This window comes from Oryctolagus cuniculus, chromosome 1, assembly GCF_964237555.1.
Source record: "Oryctolagus cuniculus chromosome 1, mOryCun1.1, whole genome shotgun sequence".
NCBI classification, from domain to species: Eukaryota; Metazoa; Chordata; class Mammalia; order Lagomorpha; family Leporidae; genus Oryctolagus; species Oryctolagus cuniculus.
In genome coordinates this window covers 225611719-225632222 of record NC_091432.1, presented here as the reverse complement: position 1 = coordinate 225632222, position 20504 = coordinate 225611719, and the positions used below count along the sequence as shown (strand labels likewise).

General features: G+C 60.9%; 1 protein-coding gene across 6 annotated transcripts in view; it reads right to left on the bottom strand.

Moving 5' to 3' along the window:
• The window catches only part of DAB2IP (DAB2 interacting protein), a 170695-nt gene extending 152091 nt beyond the window's left edge, over positions 1 to 18604 (bottom strand). For 2 of the 6 annotated variants that reach the window (XM_051855568.2, XM_070056311.1), the window contains exon 1: positions 18357 to 18604. In XM_051855568.2, the coding sequence (XP_051711528.1) occupies positions 18357 to 18396 (40 nt within the window). In that variant the 5' untranslated portion in view covers positions 18397 to 18604. Of the gene's footprint in view, positions 1 to 4871; positions 5118 to 18356 lie in introns of those variants that run through there. The other 4 variants (XM_070056281.1, XM_070056302.1, XM_051855604.2 and 1 more) reach the window with 3 other exon arrangements.
• Between the last annotated feature and the right edge of the window lie 1900 nt (positions 18605 to 20504).

Genomic DNA, 20504 nt, shown 5'->3' with positions numbered 1-20504 from the left:
ACCTGAGGATTGGCCATCTCTATCTGTCTCTCTCTCTCTAGTTCTCTGCCTCTCAAATAAAAATAAGTAAATAATTTTTGAAACGTCATGGAAATGGAATTAAAAGGTATGTTTATAAAAATTTAAAATAAAAAAGCTTAAGGTACAAAGCAAGCATGATCCAGTCACCAAGTCATGAAGTACTCAGCACAAGGCCGGGCTCAGTACCACGTGCTCATTAATCTAAAGTGGGTGAATAGCCGCAGGCCCGGTCTCCACTGGAGTCCACACCCCAGTCCCCGCCAGCTGAGACGCCCCCCACCCCAGCTGCACCAAGCAGCCAGGGATCCCAAGCCTCTGCCAAAAACTGCCTTTTTGCATTTACAGGAATGTGCCTCTTGGAATGCCTGTCTTGCCCACCTCAGCTGGACCAGGGCCTGTTTCTCCCACGAGAGCCCAGCACAGGCCTTCCAGCCCCTGGAGAGCCCCTGAGAGATCCTCACGGACTCCCCGGTGGACGAGTGCCCCAGCAATTGGCTGCAGACCGTTGCACCTGCTATGGGTCTGCCTCCAGCAGCAGACTGGATTCTTCCAGGGCACCGCCTGAGTCCCACCTCCACTTCTCACTGCAGCCCCACCAACTGCACAGGGCCTGCCACAGGAAAGTTTGTTGAGTTAACAAAAGAGCTGTGTGGTCCCAAATTCTCAGACACCTAAAGGGGTCCCACCAAACTCTCAAAAGGATGGCAACCCTGCCCCTACTGAATCGACTGCTCAGTCATCACAGAGTGTGCGTGGTGGTCCTGTGACCTCTGGGGCCCAGGAGGGCTGGGTTCACATCCAGGCTGAGCCTCTGGCCAGCTGTGTGATGTAGGGCACGCTACTGCGCCTCTCTGAGCCCCCAGTTCCTGGGTCCCCACAACCAGAGTGGGATGCAGGATTACCACGAGGGGTTAGTCTGAGGATTCAGTGGGCTCATAGAGGCGAAATGCATGGCCCCGTCCTTGGGATAGTTAGCAATTACGTGAATATTGGCCAAGAGGGAGATGCTTACAGAGGAGGGTGGAAGGAGCCCTGTTGGGTCCCTGTGGAAGTGAGAGGCAGATAGAAGTTCCAGGGGGTGTTGTCCAGTTTTGTAGAAAGGCATGCACCCCCCATTCTGAATTAAAACTCCCCTGCTCCTTCCTCTTGTCCTTTGTCCCCCCCTTCCCTTGCCCCGCGCAAGGGGCTACACAGCACTTCAGCATCACAGACCCTCTTCTCTGTCCTGCCACATCCGTTCTGCTCCTGCACGTGGCCCGGAGATCCCAGTCTGGATCCGTCTTTTTCCTGGCAGCCTCCATCTGCAGTGGCGACAGAGCCTGCGGCACCTTCCCCAGGGATGCCTCCGCAGTGATTCACCAAACGCACCATCCGCGCTCTGCATGCAAAATCTACCTGTGGCCACTTGTCAGGTGCTTTCTTGCAGGCAACACACACACGGGATGGCAGATTGCTTCTGCACAGAGTCCCGGAGACGAATGGGCCAGTGTCATGTGTGATGCAAGCAGACAGATACCTGAAGTGCCCAGGCCTGCATGGTCATGGACATGAACAGCACAGTGTACCGCGGGGTTCTGCTGAGATGCCCCGAGCAAATGCACCCATCCCTCTGCGATCCATGTCTTACTCGACCATGCATTATCCTGGCGACGTGGGCATTGGCCACCCAGGGCACCTCCTGGCCCTTCTTTCCTGGGGGGCCCTTCCCTCATTCTCCCCAGGAGGCTCTCAAAGCCCGGCCCCAATCGTGCCACGTCCACTCTTGCTTGCAGGCTTCCGGCTGCTTCCATGGCTGCTCTCACATGACCGCCAGGCTCTGGACGGCCTGGCCCTCGCCCGCCTCTCCAGTCTCACTTCTTGCCAACTTTCCCCCCATTTCTCTGCCTCCAGACAACTACCAAGGGGTCAAGCAAGCAACATGCCTCCCTGGGGCGTGATTTTGCATGCCAGGCCCTGTCACCAGGGCTCTTTCCTCTGTTCCTTCTCCCCTCCGATGGCAGCTTCACGTCAGTGCCTCAGGACTGCGTGAGCCCTGGGTGAGTGCTGGGCACCCTCGAGCCCTGGGAGCGCACCTGGTTTTGCTCATCATCGTATCCTCCTTCTGCCCCAACACACAGAAATACACACACACACACACACACACAGCCAGGGCCCCAGCACATCGCAGGTGCTCAGCAAATGTTTGTTGAGTGAATCCATGTCAGCTGGCTCGCCTCCCCGGGTGGATTTGTTTATCACTGCTGGACATTGCTAGTTGCCAGAAGCTTCTACACCTGGACACACAAGTTTGAGTGCTTTTCCACGTGTCCCATGTCTTCTCTCACTTAATTCCTACAGCCACCTCTGAGGAGGTTCAGTGCCATCTGTTTCCTTGAGCAGATGAGAACCTGAGGCTCAGAAAGCTTGAGCAACGTGGGCAAGGTCACGCCCTACGCAAACGGCAGAGCCTGGACGAAAAGCCACGTCCAATCCAATGCGGGCCACCCCATCCTACACTCAGCGCTTGGCGGCTGTATCGGCTAAATGGTCACTTCACCTCGGGCTGCCATGGTGGACCTGGGACCCTCGATGAGACAAGTGAGGTTTGAATCCGTCTCATCAACTGAAGCATCATAGGATGCAGACCCAGGCCCATGAGAGGCCTGGAGCAAGGCTGGAAAGAATGGGGGTGGGGGAGAAGGGAGAGAGGGTGGGGCCAGCAAGAGAGCAGCCCGGATCCAGTGTGCATCGAGCAGCAATGGGGGAGCAAACCGCAGAAAGGTGCAAAGCTGGCTTCTGCCGTGAGATTTCTGAGAATTGAACACCCAGAGAGGGGGTAGCAGGCATCAGGCAGCACGCGTGGAGGAAGGCTCCGGGGGTCCTGTGTTGGGGAAGCACCCTGGGTCCTGGACAGCTTGTTTGTTTTGAGGGGCACGCCTGCCCCTGATCAGTCCTGATGCTTTGATTCAGCCTCCCCAGCTCCTCCCCGCCCACCCCTGCTGCCCATGGCATCTCCGAGTGCCTGAGTCCATGCCGGGCTTGGGCTGGGTGCTGGGGACTCACAGACAGGACAGTCAGCTGCTCCCGTGTGCAGGGGGAAGCCAGGCAGCGGTGTCACCAGGGCCCATGGCGCAGCCCGGGTGCTCCTGAGCCATGGCCCCAGGAGAGCCCCCCAGTGCACCGCTGAGCACAGCTGCTGACTGCTGACAGAGAACGGGTCGTGGCCCCAGGAACGACTTGCGGGGAGCTGATCCTCCAGTGTGCATTAAAGAGACAGAGGGAAAAGCTGGCCAGGCAAAGAGGAAACCGCCCAGGCAAGACCAAGGCCATGTGATGTGACCTGGCCTCCTACGGGAGTCAAGGCCCAGGACGGAGCCTCGGGAGTAACAGGGCAGCAGGAGGCAAGGCAGCGAGTGGGAGGCGAGGGAGGGCAGACAGACGGCAGGAAGAGGAGTTTGGCCAAAGACAAATCAGAGGTGGGACTACCGCTGGAGCTCTAGGTTTCAGGGGTGTGGTGGTCCCTGTGGTGCAACCCAGATGTCCCTTTAGGAAGAGGGGACTCCCTTGCCAGGTGTGGGGGCTGCCGGAAGCCACTCTCGCCGTCCGCCTCTTTGGGGTTGCCTCTGTGGGAGGCAGCCCTCTCCTTCCTGGGGCGTCCTCATCCAAGGACTGACCCAGCCTCACACACTAAAGGCCTGGCCCCCTGGCACTGCTCAGGACCACTCTGCAGGGGCCAGCCCAGAGCCGCTCCCCACCCCATTCCCCAGCGACCGTGCCCCTGGTGCATGATAAGCAGCGAGTGCAGGGCTTTCACGGGTGGATAGGAGTTTGCCAGGCTGTGTGCCTAAAGAGAAAAAAAATCATCCTGGCTGGGGATGATGGGCAGATGAAATACAAGAGACCAGTTCAACAGACATGTCATGTACACAATGAGTGTGTTTTAGTGTAAGTACGTGCTAGGCCACCTTTGCCCCCATTCCTCAGCTTCGTGGATGTCCCGCACTGTGGCCCAAGTACCTCTCAGATCCGTCACGTCTCTCCCTTGCTCAGACACCTGCAGGGCCCCCCCGATGTCCAACCCCTCAGCTGGCCTCATCCTCAGCTCCTCTCTCAACGTCTGTGCCCACCCTCGAATGGCCCCTTCAGTCTCCTGCCTCTGGCTGTTTCCCCTGCCTACAGCTCCCTCTCCCTGTGTCCACTCTTCCAGGAAGCTCCCTAGATTTAGGTCCCTTGGGTGAGTGGAAGGCATCATCTCCACTGATGCATAGCACCAGCACCTCGGGCAAGTCATTTCACTTCTCCGAGCCTCCATATCCTTGTCCGTAAAATGGGCATGATGTGCAGAGGGGACAAGAGGCCGTGTTTGGAAGCATCGGATGTCGGACACATCTTGAACACTGGTGCCCCTCCCGCCTGTGGCCAGGTCCCTGCCTGGTACCCAGGGGGCACAAAGGCCCATCTGCTGAATTTAATTGGCTCAACGGCCCCGAGCTTTTACAGTTCAACTTGCTTCTTGCAATCACGATTGCCCAACTGCGGCATTTCGACAAATTTAACCTTCTGCACCACGAAACAATGAGGCCACTGCAACCCAACTGCATACCAGTTTCTCCCCCAGTTGTCAGGGTGCCAGGCCAGCTTCCCCAAAAAGGGCTCCTGTGGTGGTACACACACGGCACCAAGCCTCTCCCGTGCCAAGCAGGTGCGATCCAACACACACACAACACACACACACACACACACACGCACACATGCTGTCGTCCCAGGCCCTCCCTGTCCCAGATCCCAGAAGGTGATTTCTCAGAGCTATTAGCATACGACCCCACTGCCACGCTTGGGAGCCACGAGATGAGCCTGAGATTTTGCCACACCTGTTCGTCTCTGGCAAGTCCCCTGGAGCTCACCTGGCATCAGGACTCGCGGCTGCATTCTGTCATCATCACAGGGAGCTCTTTTGCTAATAGCAGAGGCACCGCGATCTAATTTACTTTGGATGCCGGTGGCCGCCCTCCCAGAACCATCAGCTCCGGGCACTTTCAATTTCCAGGTCTGTTCCGCGTTCCCAAGAGAAGATGCAATTCTTCGTCATCGCCCAAACTCACCGAGGGGCACAAGGACTCTGCTCTGGGCATTTGAAAAAAATGCAGGGTGAGGTCTAGTGACAGGGGGCGGGAGGAGGGGGCTCCCTGTGGACAGGACTGCCAGGTCCAGTCGGTCCCTAAGGCGATTCCTGCACAGCCCTAATTTTTCTCCCATTCGTTCAGTATTACCTCGGGCGTTCTCATATCCCATTCTTGGAGTTTTTCCTTGGCAAGATCTGGTCTCTGCTGGTCACTGTATGCCAACAGTGCTACAAGCCCTGTGGCAGGTCTGTTCCACCTCGCCCCAACACATATCCACGCGCCATATCCCGCGGGCGCGGCAGGGGCAGCTCTCACCCCCATGCTGCAGATGAGAAAACGGAGGCGGGGAAGTTAAAACTCTGTGTCACTACCTGATAAGGGACACAGCTGGCATTTGACCCCTGGACTGTGACCTTCCCCCAGCTTCTCACGCCAGGAATCTCCCTTTCCCTCTGCTAGGATTTCACTGCAGCTCTGGGAGGGGGGCGGTTTTAGCCCCATTTTATGGAGGAAGAAACAAGTAGACGGAGGAGGTGGGACTTGACCCTGAGATTCGGATGCTGCCCCTGGGGCTGCTGTGGCCGGAACTGGGAAACCTCTAAAATGTTTGTCAACAGCCTTGGCTGCAGGCTGGGTGGAAGGTAATTAACTGAGTGCCCCGTGACCAGTGGCCTGGATCCCTTGGGGACTGAGCCCCCTCCCCACCCCCCAGGCCTCAGCAGCTGCCTTTGTCATTCTCTGTTATCAGACAACTCCACTTTCCCATTCCTCTGCACTGGCTCATCTGTTTAGGCTTTCAACAGAGGCCTGCCTGGCTCAACAGGAAGAGCCGCGAGGGAGGTGGACGTCCCCTGCTCCTCCCTGCACACCAGGGGCCAGGCTGGTTTTCTCTGGATCTTGCCCTCCCGTCTCTGCAGAAAGCCGAGAGGCCCGCACCAGCCCCTGGAGCTCTGGAACCTGATGGAGCTTTCTTTTTGCAGATGCAGAACTTCAGGTAGCAGCCTTGTTCCCATCAGCAGGGAGCCAGCTGCTCTCCTTGGAGGGGGCAAAGGGGGCTCTCCTCCGTGGCAACTTTGAGCATCTCCTGGGACACAGTCTCATGGCTCTTGGGGTTCTTAGCACCAGGCTGCGGGGAACCTGCTGTGCTGTATGGGCAGCTAAATGCCCAAGCCCCACCCCACCCCGTCCCCGCCCTGCCCCGTCACCTGTCCTGCCTGGTTGCGCTCATCAGGGGCCAAGTCCTAGAGGGGTCTGTCACCAAGGCCAGGCTGTGCCCAAGACCTCTGTGCCTTGGGGGAGATGAGCTGTGCAGGAGTCTCAGTCGCCACCGAAGAGCTCGGCAGGGCTGTGGGCTGACGCATGCACGCTGGGTAGCCAGCAGGATGGGCTCCGCCCCCAACCACCCCCCACCCCGCCCCGGGCTCATTTGTCTTCTCTCTGACCTTCTCCCTTTTCTGCAAACAGGTTGGTTAACCCATCCCTGCGTCCATCCTTGCTTTCTGTTGCAGGCCTAAGGCTGCAAGGGAGCACGACAAACTCGGGTGCCACTTCAGAGCCCTGGGCATGTGGGTCTCAAGTCAAGCAACTGGTGCCACCAACACACAGTCGCGGGACTGGGGGGGCTTCCTGGAGGCAGCGGTGACCAAAAGGGCACCAGCATGTAAGAGTTGGTCCAGTTTGGGGGGAGTGGGAAGAGGCAGTTGTTCCAGGTTCAGAAGAGGGGCAGGACCCTCCGAGGCTTAGGAGGGGCCACAGCTGGGCCTGGCAGATGTGTGACGGGGCACTGCAGGCAGGGAGAAGTCAGCTGGCCAGGACACAGCTAGCGGACTGCCAAGGGCCCTAGAGGGACTGTGCAAGAGCCAGGAACTTGGCCCTGCGGCCGGGGGAGCCAGTGGAGGAGGGAGACCAGGCCCATGTTTTGAAGCTTGCTAGGCTGCACATGGCTGGGGCTGCGGCTGCGGTGCACCTGCGCTGCAGCTGTCCCATATGAGCACTGGTGCAGGTCCCTGCCGCTCCACTTCTGATCCAGCTCCCTGCCAATGCGCCTGGGAAGCAGCAGAAGATGGCCCAAGTGCTAGGGCCTCTGCCAGCCACATGGGAGACCTGGATGGAGTTTTCCGTCTCCTGGCTTTGGCCTGGCCGCTGCAGCCACTTAGGGAGATAGAAGATAGAAGATCAATTTCTCTCTCTCTCTTTCTGCATCTCTCTTTCTCCCTCTGTAACTCTGCCTTTCAAATACATAAATCAATCTAGAAAAAGAAAGAAAGCCCCCACTGACCCTGTCACATGCCAGCAGCCCCAGGCCCCTCGTAAGCTCAGCACAGGCAGGTGGGCAGGGGGCTTTGGGCTGCCAGCTGTGTGTCTCCTGGGACCTGGAAGTCACCCCGGGCCATGGATCAGGAAGGACACCAGCTCTATCCCCACGGGCTGGGTGACTCTGATTTGTTTGTGAAGACAAGTTTAGGCGGCAGGTTGGCTCCCCGGCCCCTGGCAGCCCCTGCCGTCTGAATCCTGACAAGCCCGGGCCCTCTGGCCCTGATGGCTGTCCCACAGCCTCTACCCCTGCCCCACGCTGCGGCTGGGGAGGGGAGGTCCTATCCCCAAACACAAGCACTTTTGTTCCTCCACCGGCCTGGCCTGCAGCCCTGCACCCACTGCTGGCAGAGTTTTCCTCGTGCTTAATGAGCCCCGGGTCAGCTGAACGATGAGGAGTTGGCACTGAGGGGCTGGGGACAGGGGCTGGAGCCCAGGAGATTTCTGGCTATGGCTTTGTGCCCTGTCCCTCCCCTACTCAAATCCCATCCACAGCTCCTGCCTATTCAGACTGTGGGCTTAAGGCCGGCACTGTGGCATAGCTGGTAAAGTGACCACCTGCAGTGCTGGCATCCTATATGGGTGCGGGTTCGAGCCCTGGCTGCTCCACTTCCCATCCAGCTCTCTGCTGTGGCCTGGGAAAGCAATGGAAGATGGCTCAAGTCCTTGGCCCCTTGCACCCACGTGGGAGACCTGGGAGAAGCTCCTGGCTCCTGGCTTTGGATCAGCGCAGCTCCAGTCACTGCAGCCATTTGGGGAGTGAACCAGCAGATGGAAGATCTCTCTCTCTCTCTCTCTGCCTCTTTATAACTCTGCCTTTCGAATAAATAAATAAATCTTTTTTTAAAAAAAGGACTGCAGGCTTTTCTTTTTGTTTCCAAAGATCTATTTCATTGACTTGAAAGGCAGAGTGACAGAGAAAGGGAGAGAGAGAGACAGAGATATTCTATCTGCCGGTTCACTTCCCAAATGGTTGAATGGCTAGGGCTGGACCAGGTCAAAGCCAGTAGCCTGGAACTAACTCCATCTGGGTCTCCCACGTGGGCGGCACAGGCCCAAGTACTCAGGGCATCTCCACTGTCTTCCCAGGCGCATCAGCAGGGAGCTGGGTAGGAAGTGGAGCAGCCAGGACTCTAACCGGGATATGGGAAGCCGGTGTCAGGAAACAAGTTTGCTTGGCACAGCAGGGACCTAGTGGGTAGTAGCCGGAACGCTGCTGAACATCTTACGATGCGGAGCTGTCCGGTCCTAAGTGACCACGGGGTGGAGACCAAGTCCGCACCCGCGTCCTCCTCCAGCCTCTCCGCTTGACAACCTCCAGAGACCTACTCCCACCACTGTGCTGAACTTAGCTCATCTCATTTCTCTGCTACCTGACAGGCCCCTCTCCTGCTGCCTCCTCCCAGAAGCCCCCACGGATTTCCCAGCTTGATCAGCTTTGCCTTGGCTGGGTCTCAGTTTACCCTCTTGTGTAAGGAGCAGCTGATTCCTGTGGAGCCCCAGGCTCCCTGGGGCACGGTCTCAGCCCCTCCTGCCTCTCCCAGGAGCAGGAACAGACCCAGCAGCCATGCACACGGGGCACACTAGGCCTTGGAGCTGGCAGCATCCAGGTTAGAACCCTGACTATGCCACTCACTCTAGCAGTGTGGACACTGCTAGACCTCTGTGTGCCCCTGTTTGCTCCCAGGTACGGTGGGGCCAGTTCTGCAGGGGGATCCAGGGAGCCCGTGTCCTCTCCTTCTCTTCTCGCCCCACAGTGTGGCCGGCGCTCCTGGTGCAAGAGGGGGTGGCCAGGGCTGCGCCCTGACGTCTGCCCCAGAAACTGAGCCTGCACGGGCTGTGCAGGACACGGAGGGACGGGACGGAGCCCTCTGAGGCCACAGTTCAGGAAACCAGGCCGGGCTAAAGGCCACTGCCTCCGGCCCCTGCCTTCCCTCTTCCCAGCTTCCTCCTCCTGGGACTGGGCCTCCCACAGGTGGGTACCTGCCTGAGCTGGCTCCCAGGAGGGGTCCTGGGTTGGAGGAAGGCATGGTTTGTGGGTCGAAGGAATTCTGGGGAGTCTTGGTGCAGCCGCAGCTCTCCTATAGCCCCCCAGGTCCCAAGCTGAAGCCAAGTTCTGAGCCTGGCATTCAAGGCCTCTGCCCCAGGTTCCTCCGGCCTCACTGAGTCACTCAGGGTTCCCCTCTCTCCCTCCCCCAGGCCAAGCTCTGGTTGTCTCTAAGTTGGCATCGCCCTCCCCTTCCTTCCCTCTCTGGCAACCTCCTGCTCAGGGCTGGTGCCAGCCTGGGGCTTCCCCAGGCCTCCTGTGCCTGGCAAGGAGGAGTCTGGAGAGAACCTGGGCAGAGAATGAGACCCGGGCTCCTGCCTGCCTTCTCCCATCCCTGCTGGGGTGGGGAACAGGGGAGGGGCAGAGGGGATCCAGATGCCCCCCTCCTCAGCCAGCTTCACTGGATTTTAGAACTCTCTGGACAGCCTGGGCAGCTCCAGTCCCCAACTGCACACCGGGCCAGTGCCAGGGCTGGAGTGGACTGAGCCTGGCAGAGGCTTGGGCGTCCAGTGCTCTGTAATACCCGCTGTGTGCTGGGGCAGGTGTGGGGCGTAGCGGTTTAAGCTGCACACCCCTTCTCGGAGTGCCTGCTGCAGCTTCTGATCCAGCTCATTGCTAATGCGCCTGGGAGGCAGCGGACGATGGGTCAAGTTCTTGAGCCCCTGACACTTGCGTAGGAGGTGGGAACAGTGTTCCTGGCTTCCGGCTTCTGCCTGGCCCAGATCTGGCTGTTGTGGGCATTTGGAGAATCAACCAGCAGAGGGAAGATTCTCTCTCTCTCTCTCTCTGTGTGTGTGTGTGTGTGTGTGTGTGTCTGACACCCTAACTCTGCCTTTCAAGTGAATGAAACAATCCCCAGTGTCAGTTGATCTGAGAAGCCCTTGAGAGCTGACAAGCTGCTTCCACTGGCATCCATCCATTCATTCATTCATTCAGCACTCAGTGAAAAGTGCCACGGCCACTGGGTGGAGACTCCAGGGTGTGAGCCACAGGGACCGACACACGGACAGATGGACGGACAAGGACACCAGGTGCGGCTGGGCTGTCGGGAGGGAGCCGTAGTCTGACTTGGGCCGGGTGGCTTCGCCCGGGGGCAGGGGTGGGGTGGGGTGTGACAGCCATGAACAGTGACAGTGACACAGCGCGGTGCAGACAGACGGGGGCTCTCTCTCTGCTGGGTTTTCTCTAAGGAGCCTCTCAGTGACAACTGGGTGAGTTCCAGTTGATCAACCCATCTCCCGGATGGGAAAACTGAGACTCCGAGCTAGCCATCCATGGACCTCCCAGGGTCAGGATCCTGGCTGGCACAGAGGCTGGAGGCCGGCTCACTCAGGGTCCCTGACGCAGCCCCGCCTCTCTGGCTCTCCACTGGAACCTCCTCCGGTGGCTTGGAGGAACAGGGGCTGAGAAGGGAGGAGGCGAGGCCACGAGGAAGGTGCAGGAGAGACTGAGGCTTCCTGAGGGTGGAAGAAAGGGCCAGCGAGGGAGGCTGATGGACAGGGGGAGGGGCCTAGAGGGCTCTGGTCCAGCCTCCTGCGGTGGTTGGAGCTCCCTGCCCGCCCCCATTTGCGCTAATTGCTGCCACTTCCTTCCCCATGGTCAGTGCCCAGTGCCTGCCATCAGCAAAGAGCAGCGTGAGGCCACTCCTGGGGGTCAGGGCAGGGGCACAGGGGGTGGGACCCCACCCTCCAATGCTCAGGCAGAGACCCGCGCAGGGGCACGCTGGCCCCTCCCATGGGGCCACTCAGCTCAGCACGCGCGTCCGCCCGTGCAGGAGAATGTAGGTCACCGGCTGCGGCGCCCGGGCCTGGGATTGTCGTGACCCAGCCTCCTGGACATCGGCTCTGGATTGGATGGGAGTCCACCCGCCCCCCACCAACCCCGGGGGCTGATCTGAACCTCCTTAGCGGGGGTCTTGTTCGCCCCAGAATCCCACGGGCTGAGCCCACGGGGACCCTGGCTCTGCACCGGGAGGGGGAGCTCCTGTCCCCAGGGCTGTTTCTCTGTCTGTCCTGTGCTGGAACATTGCAGGGACTGCCTCCCACCCCACAGAGTTCTAAGGCTTGGCCCGCGAGGTCTCTTGGGCTAGAGACGAGCCACGGCCAGCAGGGTCCGAGAACAGAGTGGCCTCTGCTGGGTTGTTCAGGGCTGGCTTCCTGGGGGAGGTAGCAGAGCACCGGCTGGGCAGCTGATTGGAGACTTCTGCAAGCCCGGGAGGGAAGGCCACAGAGGCTCTGGCCCCCACCCTGGCATCAGGACGGCTCTCGGAGTCACGCCTGGAAGGACCGTCAGTCTTGTCCAGGTCTTTCCGACACTGCGAGCCCAGACACCGTTCCCCCTCCCACCCGGCATCTGCGCTGCCACCTGGGTCCCTCTCAGCATGGACATCCATGTCCCCTGCCACACAGGCCAGAGATCGGGTCACCCTGGCCCCCTCCTCTCCCCAGAGCCCCTCGGCCTCCATGTTCTCGGCAGCCTCATGGATCAGTGATGGCCCAGAGGTGGAGGAAGTAAATGGCCTTTACTCATCAGCATGCAGCAAAGCCCAAAGTAGTCAGGGAAGGCTTCCTGGAGGAGGTGTCTGAGCTGTGACCTCAAGATGAGTGGGACTGGCTGGGTTGGGGGTGTATTCCAGCAAGTACAAAGATAACGAGAGAGAGAGGATGGAAATGAACTCGAGATGGTGGGAGTGGGGAGAAGGGAAGAGAGGGGTCACGAGGAGGCCAGCCCAGGGACTGCTCAAGGCTCTCTTAATGAGTTTGGGTGTTATCCTCATGCAATGGGGGGCTCTACCGGTTAGTGGCCCTGTGGTCACTCCCTGAGGACGAGGTAGCGGGACAGGCAGAGATGGCGGTCCAGGTATCCTCTGTGGGACCGGGCCCCTCGGTGGGTCTGGCTCCTCTTCCTCTGACCCCACCTTCCCATCACTGGATGGATGGGACCCTCCCCCTTGGGCCATTTCCTTTCGCTCAGGCCTCCCTGGACTTCCAGAGGGGACCTCTTGGGAGGAACCCCAGCTGGGAGGGCACCGGCGTAGCTTCTGGGAGGGCTGGGAGCACCTGCAGGGCTCAGCCTGGCACACTCACCCCGCCCCAGCAACCGGCAGGGCCCTCGGGAGGGCGCGCTGGACCGGGGCAGCCGGCGGCCAGTCCAGGAGGCCGGCCAGGGGGAGGAATCTGAGAAGGGCCCGCCTGCCTTCCTGGAACCTGGGGGCAGGAGCAAGGGCCCAGCAGCCTGGGGCGAACCGGATCTTGTCCATCACTCGCAGAACGGGCCCTGGGGCGGGCACCTCGGCTTCTCCACGTACAAAATGGGTCTGGAACACGAGGCGGGATGAAAGCCTGGGACACGGACGCCGGTACCGCTGGACGTGACAACGGCACAAGGCCACACGACCTCGCAGCCCAGACAGCGGAAAGAGTCCCCCGCCCCCTGAGGCAGGCCCCGCCCTTCCGAGGGGGCGGCGCCGGCTCAGAGAGTCCCGCCCAGGCCCCCGCCTGCCGGGCGCGGGAGGTGTGCTTGCGTCCTCAGCACGCAGGCGCTCCTGCACCTGCCGCTCCTCTATCCTGAACCTTGTCCTGGCTGTGCCCGCGCCCGGGCCAGGCACAGGGGCTCCTGCTGGCCCTGGCTTCTCAGCCGAGCCTCGTTCCCGAATGCAGCTGCTCAGGCCCGGGTGCAGAAATCACCCGCGGCAACCGGTCTGCTGGTCCTTCTATATGGTCTGCTCTTCCCAGGGCAGAAGGGGGCGCTCCGGCACTCGCCCCGAGGCCCGGGCATGGCGGCCCGGTGGTCCGAGCAGTCCGGGTGGGGAGGGGCCAGGAATTGAGGGGCAGCCCAGCACCAGAGCTGTGGAGTCCTGGGTTTGAATCACAAGCATCCTCCACTAGTTGCGTGGCCTGGGGCCCTTCTCAGCCTTGATGGTGTCATCTGAGCAATGGGCTTGTTCCTTCCCCTTTGAAAAGTCGGTGGAGAACACAGCAAGTGCTCAGTGGACCGGACTCTGCTTGGCTGCAGGGGGGCGGGGGAGCGGCTTCTCTGCGTCCTCAGACTCCTGCGAGGCGGGGCTCGTCCCAGGCGGGGAGACTGATGGGAGCCCAGGCCTCTGTGGAGGTCCCTATTGGGTTCTCAGCCGCGTGGCAGAGCCAGAAGGAGGCCTGCGGGGCTCCTCAGTGGGACAAACCTGCGTGATTGCGGGCAGGGCTCCGCCCTGGCTGTGTGGCTTGGGGGCAAGCGGCCAGGGCTTCCGTCTCCCAGCCATTGGCGTGAGAATGACCAAGCCTCAAGGGGCAGAGGAAAGGGGCTGGGAGATGCAAACAGGGGGCGGGGCTGGGCATAGCGCTGTCCCCTTTACCATCAGCCTCTACTGGGTGCCAGCCGAGGCACTCCCCTTGGTGGCAGCTCCAGCGGGAAGCGACCAGGAGTGGTGACCTCAGGCCCCAGTGGCTTCCAGCCTGAGAGCCCCCACTTTGCCTGCCATCACCTCCCACGGCTGTCCCCGGCTGAGCCCACAGGGCCCCCGTCCAGCCTGCTTGTCCCCTGACCGCTTTGGGGCGGTGCTGGCTCTCAGGGTGTGCAGCAGCATCAAGATCGTAGGCTTCCCAGCTGGGGCGCCCGAAGCCTCAGTTTCCTTATCTGGAAAATGGGGCCACCAGGCTCCTCATGAGGGTGCGGTCACTGCACCTACAGGACCTTTCACGGAGCCTGGTGTGGAGTAGGTGTTTGATTACCGGCCCTGGTTATTGCGTGCGCGGTGCTGGAAAGTGTACAGAGTCTCGTTCATCTGCCTCCCCGCTGGGCTGGCCCAGCAACCCTGGGCCAGATACCCTTGCTGTTTATCATCAGGAAGCAAAGGACGGTTCTGAACTTGTCTGCTGCCTGATCCGCCCCCTGGATTGCCAAAGAAACCGGCCCCTTCCTGAGCATTTATCCCAGCTGTCTGTCCACCTGTCCCAGCCCAACTCCCGCCGTGTCAATCCCAGCCTCCCCAGGAGACGTCCAGCCAGGCAGGCGCATGTCCCAGGAGTTCCCAGACAAGCCGGGAAGCAGGTAGGGCAGGGCTGAGCTGAGGCTGAGCAAGGGGCAGAGTCCTGGGCCAGGCCACCCGGTGACACAGGGAGCTGGGATGCGGCTCAGACCACAGGTGGATGGCAAGTGCTGATGAACCCAGGGATGACCGAGTGGGATTTGGAATGTGAGATGAGCAGAACTAGAACATCTGGGGCTTGGAGTCCGGCGCCCTCAGCTGACAGCAGGGGAAGCAAGCCCGAGAGATGCCTGAGGATTCAGAGGAAGTCAAGGGCAAGTTCCAGCGGGTGCCATTCCCTCAGCCATCCACTGATCCGTCCACCCACCCACCCATCCATCCATCCATCTACCCACCCATCCATCCATCCATCTATCCACCCACCCACCCGCTCACATATCCATCCATCCATCCATCCATCCATCCATCCACCCACCCACCCATCCATCCATCTATCCACCCACCCACCCATCCATCCATCCATCCATCCATCTACCCACCCACCCATCCATCCATCTATCCACCCACTTGTCCATCCATCCATCCACCCACCCATCCACCCATCCACCCATCCATCCACCCATTGACCCATCAATCTATCCACCCATCCACCTACCCATCCACTCATCCACTCACCCATCCGCCCGTCCGCCCATCCACAGAATGTTCACTGAGTACCTTCTCAGACTAAGCACTGTATGAGACCCTGCCCCCAAGCGTCTCGCAGTTTCACATGCGAGTTGGCCCAATGGTCAGGCCATTACAGGTGCTGTGGTTGAAGAAGCAGCAGCGCGCACATGTGTGTGTGTGTGTGTGTGTGTGTGTGTAGGAGGTGGTATCTGAGGAGTGGGGGGAGTGGCTGGACACCGTGCGCTCGTCTTCTGCCGTGGCTTCCGCCTGCTGCTCGCCCACTTGAAGTGCCTTTCCTCACTTCTTCGCCTGGACCGACCACACTTGTTCTCTCTCTCATTCAGTGAGTGTCTGGGGGCGGGTGTTGGGGCTGGCGTCCCTCACTGGAGTACTTGGGTTTGAGCCCAGCTCCCGACTACAGCTTCCTGGGAGGCAACAGGTGATGGCTCAGCTGCTCAGGTTCCTGCCACCCCCGTGGGAGACCTGGATTGTTTCCTGGCTTCCAGCTTCGGCCCAGCTCTGACCATTGCAGGCATTTGGGGCATAAACCATTAGGTAGGAGCTCTCTGTTCTCTCTCTCTCTCTCTCTCTCTCTAATAAAAATGTAAGGAGAGAGGGAGAGAGAGAGGACCTCTGGGGGTTCAAAGAGCTGGGAGACTGGTGGGAGATCCGGAGGTTCAACCCCAAGCACACAGTAATGCCAAGTGCGGACCAGCACAGGTCCCATAAAGACAAAGGTGAAGACAGGCGGCGCTAACTGGACGGACTGGGGAAACACAGCCTCGGCTTCCCAGAGGTGCACCCTTTCCCCTTGGTGCTAGAGAGGAGGAGGCCTTAGCTCTCTGGGGAGTGGGAAGAAGAGCATTCCCGGCTTGTGCGAAAGGCCCTGAGGTGGGACCAGTTCCAGGAGTGCGAAGAAGGTCAGACCAGAGCGAGGAGGGGCGGGAGGAAGGAGGAAGCGGACGAGAAGACTTGGGGGTGGGCAGCAGGGAGGGGGTTAACCAGGGGAAAGGGGCAGCAAGAGACTGAGTGACCTGGGGAGAACCCAGGAAGCCCTCCCCACCCTGCCCCCAGGTGGCTGCGTTTGGAGTGGCCCGGTCCAGAGAGGTTGTAGGGGTGGGGCCGGGCTCCCCTCCCCCTCTGGCTGTCTGTCTCTGTCTCTACCACTCGCCACATGCATGCACCCAGGGAAGGCCATGTGAGGACAGTGAGAAGGCAGCCATCTGTGAGCCAGGAAAAGAGTACTCAGCAGAAACCAGAGTGGCCAGAGCATTGATCTTGGCCTTCTCCCTCCAGAACTGTGAGAAAGTCATCCCTGTGTTCATTTCTGCTGTTTAAGCCACCCAGTCTAGCCTATCTTGTTATGACAGCCTGAGCTAATACAGAGAGGATTCCTGAATCAGTGGAGGAGTCCCCCCCTCCAGGAAGCCTTCCTGGACCCCACGGCTGGGATTTGGGGTTCCACGGTGCCTCTCTCCCAGACGAGCCTAGGGCTGTCACAAGGACAGGGCAGTCCCCTTTGGCTGTGGACTCCCTCCAGCTGGGCTGCCACTGCTCCCTGGGACGGCCTGGCTCCGCCCCCTTCCTGCCTGCTCCTTTCCTAAGCCCCCTCTGTCCCTGACCAGCTGGCTCCTGCGCCAGGTAACACAAAGGGCCGATGCCCCCTGGGGCCCTGCCGTGAGGGAGGGAGCACCCTGTGTCCAGGGGCCCCAGCCTTGCCTCACCCAGAGGCTGCCAGCCGCACAGCTAGAGGACATCAGGCCTGGACAGGGAGATGGAGACTTGGGAGGGATTTAGAGCTTCCTTGGTGGTGGGTTTGTCCTCCCTGCCCCCCGCCCCTAGGCCAGGCATCTGCACCTGCTTGGGGCAGCACCCAGGCACCCAGGAGGGCTGCACCCCGCTGTGAGCCGAGCTCCAGGTGGACAGCTCCAGAGGCCAGCGGGCCTGCCCCACTGCCCTGATGGGCTGCCCCAGGTGCCCTGGGAGCTCATCACTCTCATTCCAGGCTGGGAGCTCTTCCAAGCCCAAGGTCGCCCTCTCCCTTTTCTCGAAGTTCCTACTTCTCACATCGGCACCCCCACACACACACACACACATATACACAGGGCTTGGCACATGGGGTCACTCGGGGTGCATAGACCCAGCCATCAGACTGCCCAGAGATGCCAGGGCCGCCGGCCTGGCCTCACCAAGCTCCCCTGAGGGTTGCAAAGGGCCCCTCTTCTCCCTGGGAAGAGCTGAGCTCCTGTAGGAGGAAGGAAATTTGGCCTTGAACCTGAGCCAGGCAGCCAGGCCTGGCTGGGGTGGGGGGAATCCAGAGGGAGAAGGACTCAGTTTTCTAAGAGGGAACCGAGGTTCCTGGAGGATCCGAGCCCCTGAAACACTGCCCCAAGGTGGGGCGAGGCTGCCTGTCTACCACCACCCTCTGTCCCCATTGAGCCCAAAGTCTGGTGCCCCTGGGTCCCTCAGCCACACCCCTGCCCTCTGCCTTGCTCACCCGCCCGTTGCCTGGGGCAGCCACGGTCCGAGCCACAAGCCGGGATCCTGGCAGCGGAGCAGCTGGGGGCACTTGGCAACCTGCAAGCCTGCAGACACCACCACAGGGGAGCCCTCGCCTTTCCCGGCCCCTGCCCCAGACTGCCTGGGCTCTGTCCCGAGCAACTTCCCCCACCCTGGGGGGCCTGGGAGGCTGCAGCTGGGCCAGCTCCCTGGCGGCCGTCTCCAGGGCCCCATCACACAGGCGAGTGCTTTGGGCTCGGGTCCTGGCCTTTCAGTACAGAGTGCGTTCCTGTCGCTGCTCTGTCTATATTTATCTGCAGGATCTCACGCGTTGAATTCCCGCAGCACTGGGCAGGCGGGGGGGGGGGGGGGGACAGCAAGCGAGGAGCGACCACGACGCAGACAAGCAGGGGGCTGCAAACTTCCTTCTTCTCCTTCCCAGCCGAGATCCAAACAGAAGCAGCCCCAAAACTCTCTTCCCTCCATGCTCCAGTGCCCAGAGTCCCAGGGGGCTGGCTGTCCCAGGCCCCATCAGGCAACCCCTCAGCCCCGTGCTGTGCAACGGTACAGGGGGAGGTGGTCCCGAGACCAGACAGTGCCCCCCACCACCCGCCTCCTCCTCCCCGACTCAGATTCCTGGAGCAGAGAAAAGTCTCCAGGAGCCTGAGCCGAGGCTCCGATCCCCAAGTCGGCTACTTCGCGCGGGCTGGCTCCGGCTTACCGCGAGAGTCGTCCCGGTCCGGGAGGGAGTCGGGCTCCATGGCGTGTGGGCCCCCAGCCCCCGGCCCCACCTGATTTATGAACCGAGACTGTCTCCATGAGCGGCTGGGTTTCTCCTTCTGTATTCCATCTGGCGGCTTTTCCAACTAGATGACTGGGGATTGCTGCACACAGGCCCCTTTCCAGCCCTCGCCTTCACACGGTACATTTAAAGTAGCAGTCCCCTCGCCCTCCTCCCCCCGCAGCCAGCCTGGAAACATTAGAAGGGACCGAGGCGGCGAGATGTCTAAAATAGGAAGACGCTGGGGACGCCGGCCCTGGCTGCCCGTGCTGCTGGCTGCGGGGATCTGGCTGGACTGTGCAGATGCGAGAGCTGGGAGGTAAGGCTGAGCCGGGCTCAGCATCTGGAAGCTGGCTCAGGAGCCCCTCTCTGCCCCCTCCCCCGGGGGGGGGGTTCTGTGGGAGGGCGGGGGTGACTCTCCCGCAGGAGGGGATGGGGGCGACCGCCCTGGTTCACCACCCAGAGCCCGAACCCCAGGGGCTTCTCCCAGGCCTTGCCGGAACCTCCCACTCAAATCTGTTCTACAGGCATTTCCTGCAGAGTGGGGGTGCACTGACTCATGCATCCATTCAGTTAGTCACTCAATGTTTTTTGAGCATCCAGTCCACACCAGACTCTGCGCCCAGTGCTGGGTCTGCAGCAGGGAGCGGGGCACAGGGTTTAGAGGCCTCTGGCAGCTCCTAGGTCAATAGGTGTGGGCCAAGCCCTGCAGGGGCCCAGAGAAGAGGGGCCGCGCCTGGATGGGAGAGGCAATCAGGAGGGATGGGCACCCAAGCCAGGACCTAACGGATGAGTAGGAGTTGGCTGGGGGGAAGAAGGAGGGGGCAGCCTGTGCGACTGCCTGGAGTTGGGAGGGTTCGTGAGGTATTCTCTGCCCTCCCCAGAGTTCCAGGAGCTTGGAGCACAAGGGACAGGTGTGGGGCTGGTGGGAGACGGGGCTGGGGCGGGCACAGGAGCAGGTCAGGCAGGGCCTGTGGGGCGGGCCCCCGACCTTACCCTGGGATGGCCCACAGCGTGCCCGGGCTGAGCTGGCAAGGCCCCTCTGGTGTAAAAGAGGGCAGACGGGGGGCAGACTGGGCCAGGGACGCTGTGAAGTCCCTGACAGGGAGGGAGGGAGACGTGGTCTGGCCAGGAACAGCTGTGGCAACCCTAGCTAGGTACCTGGCAGGGGTGGGCTCTGATCCGGACGCCTCCCCACGTCATCCCCACAGCAAACCCTTCCCGGAGACCCTCGGCTTGCCCTACTTGACCACCCAGGACACTGTGGGCTGGAGAGGGCCACAGCTTGAGCGACCTGGACCCCAGAGAGGTTACAGCTGTGGTGTGAGGACAGAGATGCCATGACTGATTCTATATTTCCCTCTCCCACAAGTCCCACCCCCCCACTCCCCAGTGCTGGGGCTGGCAGGGGAGAGGGAGCTTCATTTGAACCCAATCAACCCAGGAAGGCTGCTTGGGTGAGGAGGCAGCTGCAGTGGGCAGAGAGAGAAAAGTAGTTTGGCTGGGCTAAGTGTATGTGGGGGGTGGGGGGGGAGGTAAGGGCTTGCCAGGCAGAGGGAGGGCACAGGCAAGAGAGCAAGAGCCTGGGGGGAGCTGATGGGAGGAGGGGGCCGGAGCCAGAAAGGCTTGGAGCGCCAGCCTGGCAAGGTGGGCTTCCTCCGGGGGCCACCCCACGGCCCCAGCAGCAGCCATCCCAGACAGTGACCAGGCGCCCCTGCCAGCGGCTGTCTCGTAGCTGCTCTCAGAGCGGCACTCGCTCCAGCACTGCACTTAGCGCACAAGGCTTTCTGCCCCCAGTGTTGGTGCTGGGTCATCAGAAGTGAGCTTCGCTGACCTGCTTTCTGGCAACGTGGCTCTGATGCCTGGGCGGAGGGGGCAGCAGGGGGAGGGTGATGGGAGACCAAGTGGGAGCTTGGCAGAAGGGTCCACACCGGGGATGGCAAGGAGGGAGGTACCTGCCGGGTCCCTCGCAGCACCCGCTGCTGCCCGGCGCCTCCTCGAGCAGCCAGTGGCTGCTGACATGGTTGGCCTGGCCATGGGGAGGCTCCTCCTGTTCCCCTTCGGCCCTTCCCCCACCTTGGATGACAG